Here is a 12511-nt window from a genome sequence, read left to right as displayed (position 1 = left end):
TTGATCGGATAATCACACAAATAGCAGTGTATCATATCATATTTTCATGTAGAAATGTATTTTATTCAATTGGGTAGAATGATATGGTGCATTTTCAATTAAAATTATACTACATTCCTCCAAAATAATTTTAAATTCTGTTCAGAAACCATTCTTAAAGTAAATTCCTCCAAAATAATTTTAAATTCTGTTAAGAAACCATTCTTGAAGTAAATTTGATGTCATTTCCTCATGGTAACTTCCAGTCTTTTTTCTCTAAACACCCATTTGCTCTCAGGAATGAAAGCTGTTTTAGCTGATCCTACATGACAAACAATTAATCTGCTCCCCTTCACCGCAGGCACTTTCAGACCCCCATTTCTAGCTGAATCCTGCCAGAAATACTTCATGGTGTGGTACTGATTGACCCACATTTCATCTAGGTAAATATAGGATGAATGTCACCTGATTGGCTGACTGTGTGCATAGTGCTCAAGAACTTCAATCTTTCAGCAGCTATATCACTACATTCCATAAGGAAATTTTGACCATCTTAGGTCTCAGTACCATTTTAGTGGATGAAACTGAACCAATGTAAGCTAATAAGTGAAGACATTAATTTCATAGCTGTCGACAAGTCTCCTTTATCATAAAATTCAAAAATTATACACCACACAATGTCTTTTTCGAAATCATCAAACTTTGTCACCCTCTTAGGAACATTTTTGCACTTTCAAGATGAGAAGCACAATTTCTGGGTACCCTGTGTTTTTGCCTTTTCAGCTTCTCTGCATACACATGAAAAATTTGATACACATACGTACCAAACACATTTCAGCAATTAAGTCTTGGCACTTAGAAAAGTTCAGCTGTCTATAGTTTTCTTCAGCATGCATTTTTGGAAGAAACAATAAACATTATACACCATCTTCTGAAATTACGACTATATCTACTGGATCTCCAGGCAAATATAGTGACTAAATTTTTCATAGCTCCACAACTGTTTCCATTCATATTTTAACACTAATTAATTGGGAGTACCCAGGGGCTGCCTGGCCGAGGCAGTAAAGGCGTGCTCGGCTCGCCCGGAAGGACGTGGGTTTGAATTCCCGTCAGGAAGTCGTAAAATTTAAGAAATGAGATTTCCACTTCTGGAGGTGCATATGGCCCTGAGGTTCACTTAGCCTACACCAAAAATGAGTACCAGGGTAATTCCTGGGGGCAAAGGCGGCCGGGCGTAGAGCTAACCACTCCACCCCATCAAGTACCTTCCACCCCTCCAAGGGCCTTCATGGACTGTAGGGAGATGACTTTGCTTTTTTGCTTTAATTGGGAGTACCCACATGACATAGACAACCTGTTATGCAAACCAGTGGTGTGTGTGTCTCTCTCTGTCTAACACGGCAGTTCACAAGTCAGACAGAAGGCGGATTAATATTCTTTACAGTTGACATGACTTGGTCCTGTGGGTTATGAGCAGCTGTTTATAGTACCTTGTCAATACTAAAGATGGGTAAACATTCTCCACCTTGCTTATGATAATATCCCCTTTGGAGTAATGAGTCATCTGTCAGTGGATTAATTTATGATTTTAAGACACTGGTGCTAACGTATGCAGTATAATGTTATGTAATGCAAGATAAGTCCATAACATTTAAATATATTATCCTACCACCTTATCATATCACCTCTCTCATCCCTGGATGATATTCAGTAGCAGTACATACTTGTTACTTCATTTTAGGAAGTAGGACATTGTGATAATCAGGTGTGCGTGTGTGTGTCTGTGCGCGCGCGCGTGTGTGTGTAAGTAACTTCCACTGGTTTGCATAATGGAGTGTCTATGCCATGCGGGTACTTCCAATTGACCTCACCCGGGCAAAAACCTATATATAGGGTTACCTGTCTGTATCCTCGTACGCAGAAACCCATATATAGCTTTGCCCAATACTTCAAAATGTTACCAGCTCAAGTACACTGGTAGAAAATGAAAACATGCAGCATACTCAAGGACAAGGTAATTTTATTCAGAAGCGATCTGACAGTGCAGGAGTATATGATTACAAAATCAGACCAAATGAAACAAACATGTCACAGTAGAGGGTGCCCAAACAGTTGCATCAATACACAGTGTGCCCCTCATCTGGCAGCAATGCAGGCATGTCTTTGCACATCCAAACAATCATAAAGGTGCCGAATGGCATCCTGCAATATATTGCCACAAGCATCTTGCACCTTTTGAAGCAATTCGGCAAAGGTTCTTGCAGGCTCTGAAGAATGCATAAGTTCCCGCTTCATCAGGTCTCATATATGTCCAACTGGTGATAGATCCAATGATTTTGCTGGTCAGGGCAGTTGTTGTATACCATGGAGAGCATGTTGCAGCTGTATGTGGATGTGGATTGTCCTGCTGAAAAAAGCACATCACCTTCCTGTCAAAGTAATGGCAGTAGCACGGGGACAACAACTTGTGCAATGTAGCGGGCATTGTTTACGTTACCCTGCAGAAAGACCAACTGTGACCGTGAGTTGTAACTGATGGCCCCGCCCCACACCATTGAAGCATGGGGTGGGACCTGGGTATGGTTGGTGAACGCACTCTGGAATAGGCTGCTCACCGGGTCTATGCTGTACATGTATACGTCCATCACTTGCATACAGACAGACATACTCTCATCATTGAATACAACAGACCGCCATTCCCCTCTCCATAATAATGTGAAACAAAAGCTAAAGGTTAGTCGTGCTTGGCAGTGTCATGGTGTCAGGGATAGCCTGGCCGGAGGCACACGTGATTGTAATCCTGTTGCAAGGAGATGGTTCCCAATGGTCCTTGGTGACACAGCAAGTGCAACGTCACCAGATTTCGTTCCTGAATGATGTTCGGTCAGCCACTGCTGCTTGCACAATGCATCGATCCTGACGTGCGTTTGTACTACACAGACGTCCGGAGCCTGGTCTACGGGTGTGGGAATGTTCCACAGACCACTGCTGAAAACAGTGACACATTGTGTAGAACATGTGCAGCAATCCGTCAATACGTCCATCCAGCTTCCCGCAGGCCCACAATGCGACCCCATTCAAATGGATGCAGTTGTTCAACAGGAGCACATACTTGCTGGGGGGCATGGTTGTACCCTGGAATGAATGTTGCAAACACTGTTCACCTCTAACATCAGCACAGTTATTGCCTGCATAGTCAAAACAGAGTTCACATGGACAGGCCTCCCAAGCACCATCTGATCACCGATGATGGTGACAAATTAATCACTAACACAACAACCCCTCAGTATACAGATGTTATGCCCTGGTACCACTGAACACTGTCTTTGAGGATGTTGCATTTTTTCTTTCCAGCAATGGATAACATAAGCTGTTCTTACAAACATTTTAAAGCTGGATGCTGGTGTTACGACTATGTTAGGCACATTTCTTTGCAAGTTATCAGCTGATTTTGTTGACTGTGTGCAATCAAAATATTGTGGTTTACATTTTCTGTTTTTTCTCTGCATTTTTGGCAAAATGGTTAAAAGAAAACTAACCACAAGTGATGACACAGAGACAATAGTTAAAGAAGGTGGCAGTGAAGTGTCAGAATCATCATTTAGTGATAGTGAAGGTCAATCTCCTGATATTTCTCTCGGCAGAAGTAGTGAAAGCAAGAGCAGCACAAGTGATTGTACAGACGATAGTGCACATGGCTGGACAGATGTAAGTAACTTTGATCTTGGCCCATCAACTATGATTCCAAAATATAATATCCAGCAGGGGCCTATATTACCATCACATTTTGATCAAGATACTGATCCACTAGAGTATTTTTATCTTTTCTTTGATGATGATATTTTTGAGATCATTATGAATGAAACTTTTACTCAGGGAAAAGCAAATAAGAAGAAAGCAACACCCCATTAAAATTAAAAAAATTAAAATTAAAATTAAAATTTAAAAAATACATAAAAATATACTAGAAGCATCTGGACTTTATATTCAGACTGGCCTTTTATACCTTATCACTAGGCAATTTTAATGTATATATAAAGTACATCAATGTGGTACTATATTTATAGTCTCACTGCAATATGTAAACTTGAACATTTCACTATCTATTGATCAGTATTATGATATAATTTTATCTTACATAACATTTCATGCATTTCACCATTTTACATACAGGTTATCACTTTACACACTTTGCTCATTTGATTAATTTTATCAACTTATGACAAAACATTGTTCCTGGATTTCAACATATAAAAAGTGTATCTTATTTAGGTTGATGATGACCCACACAGGGTCAAAACTAGTCCCCTAATACACTATAATGTATACATAGGCATTACAATTATTGTATAGTATTGAATAGGTGGATTAAAAAATTATATTTGTTCTTATCAAGTGGAGCCGGCCCCGTGGTGTAGGGGTAGCATGCCTTCCTCTTACCTGGAGGCCCCGGGTTCGATTCCCAGCCAGGTCAGGGATTTTTACCTGGACATGAGGGCTGGTTCGAGGTCCACTCAGCCTACCTGATTAGAATTGAGGAGCTATCTGATGGTGAGATAGCAGCCCCAGTCTGGAAAGCCAAGAATAATGGCTGAGAGGATTCGTCATGCTGACCACATGACACCTCGTAAACTGCAGGCCTTCGGGCTGAGCAGCAGTCGCCTGGTAGGCCAAGGCCTTTCAAGGGCTGTAGTGCCATGGGGTTTGGTTTGGTTTGGTCTAAGCAAGTGGCCATAAAATGCAATTCTCCTCTGCATGACATCAGAGATCTTCTGGACATGAATATACAGCTCATAGTTATGCCAATTTCTACATTCATATTTGTCCTTAATTGGACAAGAATTTTCTTTAAAAGCTTTCTTTCTTTGTTTCTTTAATTTCCAATTTTTCTGTCAGGCATTTCTTATTCATAGCAAGGCATTCCGCTGCATGCAAAGCCTCTGATCTTATCACAGTGCAATAATGTCTGAATTTTGCGTTCAAGAATATGGACTTTTTGTTGTAAATGTATTTGGTCAGTTGATAAGCCATTTCCATTTTATTCATGTGTGACACAAAAGCCTTTTCAGAGGTGTTTGGTTTTATCCACTCACCAAGATATTTATTTGTCCATTTAATTGCCACCTGGTTTATTTTTAGCTCTCTTGGTGCTCTCTTGATGTTAGTTATAAATTCCATTTTCTCCAAAGAAATCTGGAGATCAGCTTTTTTGGCCTTTGTCTTGAGGTGGTAATTTGCTTCGTAGCCATGTCTAAAGAATCAGATAAAAATGCTAGGTCTCTCTCTTGTCTTATGTAGTCACTGAACTGTGATTATAGTAATAAACTTACAATAACAATTTCATAAACTACATTATACTGGTAAAATTTTCAGTGACACTTGTGCTGTGTTTTCAGGAACAAATTTTTGCAAATTAATAAAACTTTGTTCCTGGAGCAGATCAACACTGAAATTCAGCTAAACTTGAAATATATGCTGTTTTTATACATGAATGCATAATTTAGGATAGTCTTAGCAGTATTTACATCAAATTACGTTTTCCAAAATTCACCTTCACCCTTAGCCATAATACATTGTCGCCTACGAAGGGTTAATTAGTGTTAAAATATGAAAGGAAATAGTCATGGGGCTATGAAAAATGCTGTCACAATATTTTTCTGGAGTTGACATGAAAAACCACAGGGAAATATTTCTGTCACTTTATTGGTGTTTGTTCGCAACTTTATTGCTGGATGAAATTTCGGGACGACAATTACCTGTGCAAAATCCTGGAAGTTGGTTACAGCTATTTTCTTTAAGGAATTATAAAACAAAAACCACTCAGCATAAAAATATGATTTTTGTTTCTATTTATTCAGAAGAATATCCCCATGCATGTCAATTGCTCTTGAAGACCCAAAGATGAAACATTTCTCTGAGCATTTATGGTATTTACTTTTACAAGTGGCGAGACAGCTTGTCCATATGAGGCAACACAGCTCTATTGCCGGATGCTGCTGCTGGCCAGTGCTGGGCATGTTGATACACCTCAAACATTGATAGGTTTGAGTTCTGCTGCAGTGTCATCACCTTATGTGCCAATTTCATGACTGTCATCATGGAAGTAAAGGGAAAACATTTGCGTGTTTCCTCTTAGTGCGTGCTTACCAAGTAGAATATCACAAAGGCAATATTTATTTTGTTACAAACATAATTACATGGCTACATACAGTACATCATCATTGTAGACTGTTATGTGTTTCAGCATTCAGTCTGCAAGTCTCTGTGAATATACTGCACACTGTCACAGTCCTCTGATTAATGAAAAAACTGAGTGACAAAGTGATGAAGATGAATACAGGTGGTACAAGACTATGACTCATATTCATCTTCATCTTTTTGTTGCTTCCCTTTTCCTACTGTAGTTCACTGTCATAAATTGACAGTTGGAACTAAAATGGATGCAACTGCCACGAGAAGAATAGATACGGCACATAAATTCAATCATCGATATTGAGAAAGTAGTACATATAGCGTAACTGAGGCAAGGAATATCAAGGCGGCGGTGAGAAAAATAAAGAAAAGCCTAAGATAGTTATAACATTATTAATTCTCATAAAATACTGCAAGCTACAAGAAGCAACATTCTGATCATGAGAATAATAAGTATATATTACGAGCAGCTAACCAAAATTTGAAAGGATTTATCATAAGATTTGGAAGAAAACGGTTGATATTACAGAGTATTGCGTTGAAACGCATAAATAAACACCAAGAAATTAGAGTGGCACATTGAGAAAAAGATTGCGTAAAGGATTACGTCACGTATCCGAAACAGCAGCAGCAGATAATATTTAAAGCTTGCCAGCAAGAAATTAAAGGCATGGCAATTAGTATCAACATGTAAAATAGAAATCAAAGTATATAATTGAATTTTAGGCAGACATATATTGGTAATCTAGAAGAGAAAAACGGAGTTGAAACTTAGAGAAATGCTTTATTTAACACCTACATTGATGTTAGAAGGCAGTCAAGATCCTAAGATGACGAAACTGACTACAGTAAAGTCTCGATTATCTGACCCAAACGGGACCTGGAGTATGTCGGATCAGCGAAAATGTCGGATAATACAGAATTACTTTGAAAATTAACTAAAACAAACAGGAAGTCCGTACTGTATTACTAAAACAATAACATGTTTTACAGCACTCTATTTATTGAATTATCAGTTCAATTGCACAGTACATGCAGTACTGAACAAAAACATTCCAAGTATCTTACGAAAAGAAACTTGCCAACAATCAAGGATGAAAGGAGTTTCCGCCGATATTTCCTCTTCAGTGTTTCCAGTACACCTCGGTCCACTGGCTGGCATAATGACGTCACGTTAGGAGGGTGGAACGTGAATTTGATGTCACCACTTCTAAGTTGCTGTTCATTTGGTTGTGATGGAGCGTTGTCTAGTTGAAGAAGAGGTTTTCTAGGGAGGGTGTTTGAAGCTAGAAATTTTTCTACATCTGGAACAAACTGTGTAACAAAACAGTCTTTACAGATGTCAGCAGACATCCAGGCAGCCTTCAGATTCGTGTAATGGACTAGAAGAGCATTAACAGAAATATTTTTATAAATGCCCTAGGCTTCTTTGCTTTACCAATCATAAGCAGTTTTCCTTGTAAGTACCCAGTAACATTACTACAGGCAAGAACAGTAAATCTTTCCTTACTACGCTTGTAGCCAGGTGCAGATGTCTTGGCTTGGGCTGCGAGAGTTTTTGATGGCAGCATCTTGAAATTTCGCCTAGTCTCATCACAATTAAAAATCTGTTAACCGGTTAATCCTTCAGCAAGTATTATTACTTGACATTCCTTTTTAAATTTCACAACCTCATCGGATTTAGCTGACAGTTTTTCTCCACAGATATTAAGCTGCCTAATTCCGTACCGTTTTTTCCACCGATGAAGCCACCCAGCACTGGCAGTAAATTTAGGGTCCCCTTCATTAAACCTCCTTCTAGAAATACACCGCCTTTTCTTGCAGAACGGGGCCAGATATTGGCAGATCCTTTAGTCTCCACCAAAAGTTTAAAATTAAGTCTACCAGTGTCGGATAACACGGAATGTCGGATAAGCGAAGGTCGGTTGAGCGAGACTCTACTGTATGTCTGTATGCATTTTTGTTACATTCACGCAAGAGATGTCCGTCAACTTGAGCTAAGAAGACCATGGCCGATGTCCAGGGAAGGCTTACCTGAGATAACGGAGAAGGAAGCATGACCTGACCCACAACATCCCAAAGACCAGGAGGGTGTAGCAGCCAGACCTAAAACGCAGATGTCCCAGTACATCTACTTCCAATGTCATTGGAGCAGAGGAAAAAAGATAAGTCATATACGTCTATGCAGTAAGTAAAGTAATAAAAATCCTTTGAAATGAAATGTTATTTCCTTGTGTATTAAGGTGAGAGTGAAGCAGTGAAATCTTCAAATTCTTTCATGAGTAGTGGATTTTTGTGTGATATCATATAGATGTGACAGTGTAAAGGGATGATAGGTAGTCATCTAAACGAAATAGCAATTCTTTGGCTAGGATGTGAATGTGATATGTAACCTGTCAATGCGTTTGTAATGTTGTCTGACATGGAGATGAGGTTAGCATATGTGAGGAGATATGAAACAGGTAGGCCCCTCATCCGCAAAGACATGCAGGTCGCCTAATCGGCCGTCTACGAGAAAAAGACCCACACCAGGCCTCTCCGGAGGCCATACACCATTATTATTATTACTGCATGATGAGTAATAATTCTTAGGTATTCCATATCCAACACTGAATAAGAACAGAAGTGAATTAAGAAGAAATGGAATATTCAAGCAAATAGATGATGATTAAGGAATAATCTGCGTCAAGTCAAAGTGTACATGAGGATTGTTGAGATGAAAGAAGAAATATGATGAGGAGATATGAAACATATGCTATATATGAAGAATAATGATGGTGATAGTTATTATTTTGTCGATAAAGAAGAGAATGATTTGTTGCAATGGTTATATTGAGAGGATTGACGCAATTTGAGGTTAATAATATATATTTAACTTCATGATCGGCTCCATGGCTAAATGGTTAGCATGCTGGCCTTTGGTCCAGAGAGTCCCGGATTCGATTCCCGGCTGGGTCGGGGATTTTAACCTTAATTGGTTAATTCCAATGGCTTGGGGGCTGGGTGTGTGTGGCGTATTCAGCATTAGAAATCATCCTAGGTAGGGCCCTCATCCGCACAGACATGCAGGTTGCCTAATCGGCCATCTACGAGGAAAAGACCCGCACCAGGCCTCTCTGGAGGCCATATGCCATTGTTATTATTACTCCATGATGAGTAATAATTCTTAGGTATTCCATATCCAACACTGAATAAGAATTATATATCTCACATATAGGAGGTAGGCACATATAAATCATTAAGACAAGTCCATATAAGGAAAGTTGAGTAGAATATTAACCAACATTAACCCATATTTCAACCACAGTCATGTTCGCTTAATAAATAGAAATATATCACACTTACTTATCACAATTATGCTATTGGTGAAGTGACTGACACATAATCCCATAAGATATTGGTTGTTAGAATCTTCTTAAATGATATACGATACTTATTTTCACAAATAAAGATGAATGAGGTGTTGTAAGTTAGTGATGACATGTTGATATGTTATATGTAATGCATTTTTGTAGTTATCTTAATTCATAGAATTTATGAGAGGGATGATATCCACATGAACTATTGGTAATGATGATAGATGATAATTTTGAAGTGTGCATATGTAGTAAATGACTTATCGCTTATCTTTTCTCCTGACGTATCCACATATAACGCAACTGATGTGATTGATATCCTCAATATTATTAATTAACTATGGAAATGTGAAGACATGAATACATAAAATTAGGATATATAAGTCAAGGCAACGGATGATGCTCAATGATTTTCCAGATAGATTTGTAAATTTTATAACATTAACGAATGTAGGGATTGTAATCTCGTTCAGTCACAAAAGAATTGAACAAAAGATGTGATTTGAATTTACAGGCATAGAATTTGAGGAATCATTTCAGATTTATTTTCTACTTTTCAGTACATAATTATAAATAATTTATTTGTGTTTTAATCAAAGATCTTTGATGAGTTACTTCAGTGATTAACGAATTTTAAATGAAGAGATACTTATTTCTAATGATATTTCATTCTTCTTTTATCTTCATGATTTTCAATTATAATAAATTATAGTAGTCAAACTTATTGGCATTTTTATGTTATAGTAGGATAAGTAGATAGTCATAGTTAACCTTGGGTTAATAAGGATTATGAATTTTACTATGCAAAAATAATTGATCGGCAAGATGGTGACGTCCATTGACTTAGTTGAAGGGAATTCAGCTGACGAACACAGCTAACTGATTATTATCTCTCTGGACCCACAACCTCAAGAAACAATGAAAGTAGAACTTTAATTGGAAATGAGCTAGTCTGGATTTCTTCACGGCCTGACCTGGACACAGGGATGGGCACTATGTCTATGCAGCTTTACTTATATACTGAACCCTTTCTGGCCTGGGATACAAAGCTGCTGTGAAAGCAAAGTTCAAGTATTCATGACAACAAATGTGGCAACGCCCAGGGCCTGTGCAGGATTTGAACACACTTCTCCGCACCCTTGATCTTAACAAATAGATCTCCTGGGGTGGTTTGCCCGGATCTATAAATTTATATCTAGCTTACAGGCTTAAGGGTGTGGAGGAAATTCAGGACGCATTGTACAACGGCAAAATGAAATTCTTCCAATTGGAACAAACTAAATTTTAATGTCCTTGGCAAAATAAAATCAAATTTTAAGATAATATAATATACAGGTCTTTGGGACCATGCCACCGATTACATGTGACTACGAACTACATAAATTAACAAAATAATATTAATTTCCCGGACAAGATAATTGTTAGCCATGGTTACTCAGATAAATGCATTCCCAATATAGTATCTAACAAGTTACTGTAATTACAAATGCGTCAGCGAAACCTATATGACATTCCCTTTGAGACAGGGAACCAAGTTACAATTAAACAAGAAAACACTTGAAACTGGTTGAGTGGTTAATCCCCTCCCTTACAATTAATACACAAAGCAAAAAAAATGAAATGAAATTATAGACGTCATTACATGAGTAAAGTCAGAATTTACTCGTAACACATAATCAACTCACTTGTATAAGCAGTCAAGAAACACTAAGGAAAACAATTAAAAGAAAAATATACATTCAATCACTGGCTGTATGAATACATCTCTCCAGGTCAAAGGAACCTGGGCGATTCCACGTTGGATGTGCTGGGATTCGAATCATGGGTACTCTGGTACCGTAGCGGGTTGCTGAAAGAAAAACCCTATCTATTTTATTTGCAAAGGGATCCTATCGGCTAAATTCATTAAATAATTACCTGGCCCTATGGCCGAACAATTTATTTGTACAATGACACAAGCATAATGCGTTTTACAACTCCTTGTGACAGAGAATACGATTCTGGTCCCGAGTCTGTCTTTACTGTAATACAGTCTACCTCAACCACATATTTCAGAGTGACAGCCAAAACAAATGGGTAGCCACACCCACCGGTCTACCCTCGCTAACAACTTCCTTCTTGAAAATCCCTGTGTGAGCCTGAGCCTACACATTATTCTAAACTTCTCATTCTCTTGAAAACAAATCACCTGCTTTTAATTTCTCATATATAAATAATATCAGTAGCCTTTTTTAAAACAGCAAATCACAACTTTAAATAATTAGATAATTAACAGAGATCTTCTCACTATTTAATTCACACTGACACAGACTCAAGCAATATAGACCCGGGTTTGTGACCTGAGCACGTCGAAGAATAACAAACAAACAGTGTTCTTAAACTCGATAATTAGTCACATAAGAAACATTATACTTCTTTACAATGCTGGGGAATAAAAGAATTAACATAAAATCTTCCTTCCAGAAACATACATACATACATACATACATACATACATACATACATACATACATTATCATTATAGACTGTTATGCCTTTCAGCGTTCAGTCTGCAAGCCTCTGAGAATTTACTAAACGTCACCACAATCCTCGATTTCCAACTAGTGTTGTGGCCTCATTCAGTTCTATACCTCTTATCTTTAAATCGTTAGAAACCGAGTCTAACCATCGTCGTCTTGGTCTCCCTCTACTTCTCTTACCCTCCATAGCAGAGTCCATTATTTTCCTAGGTAACCTATCCTCCTCCATTCGCCTCACATGACCCCACCACCGAAGCCGGTTTATGGGTACAGCTTCATCCATCGAGTTCATTCCTAAATTAGCCTTTATCTCCTAATTCCGAGTACCCTCCTGCCATTGTTCCCACCTATTTGTACCAGCAATCATTCTTGCTAATTTCATGTCTGTTACTTCTAACTTATGAATAAGATATCCTGAGTCCACCCAGCTTTTACTCCCGTAAAGCAAAGTTGGTCTGAAAA

General features: G+C 38.3%; 1 protein-coding gene across 1 annotated transcript in view; it reads right to left on the bottom strand.

Moving 5' to 3' along the window:
- Positions 1-875, bottom strand: part of LOC136865175 (titin) — a 168179-nt gene extending 167304 nt beyond the window's left edge. Inside the window, exon 1 of the mRNA XM_068226339.1 lies at positions 804-875. Within this exon, the coding sequence (XP_068082440.1) occupies positions 804-875 (72 nt within the window). The remainder of the gene's footprint in view (positions 1-803) is intronic.
- Between the last annotated feature and the right edge of the window lie 11636 nt (positions 876-12511).

The sequence above is a fragment of the Anabrus simplex genome, chromosome 1, assembly GCF_040414725.1.
Source record: "Anabrus simplex isolate iqAnaSimp1 chromosome 1, ASM4041472v1, whole genome shotgun sequence".
Classification (NCBI taxonomy): domain Eukaryota; kingdom Metazoa; phylum Arthropoda; class Insecta; order Orthoptera; family Tettigoniidae; genus Anabrus; species Anabrus simplex.
This window is presented reverse-complemented; position numbering and strand designations above follow the sequence as displayed.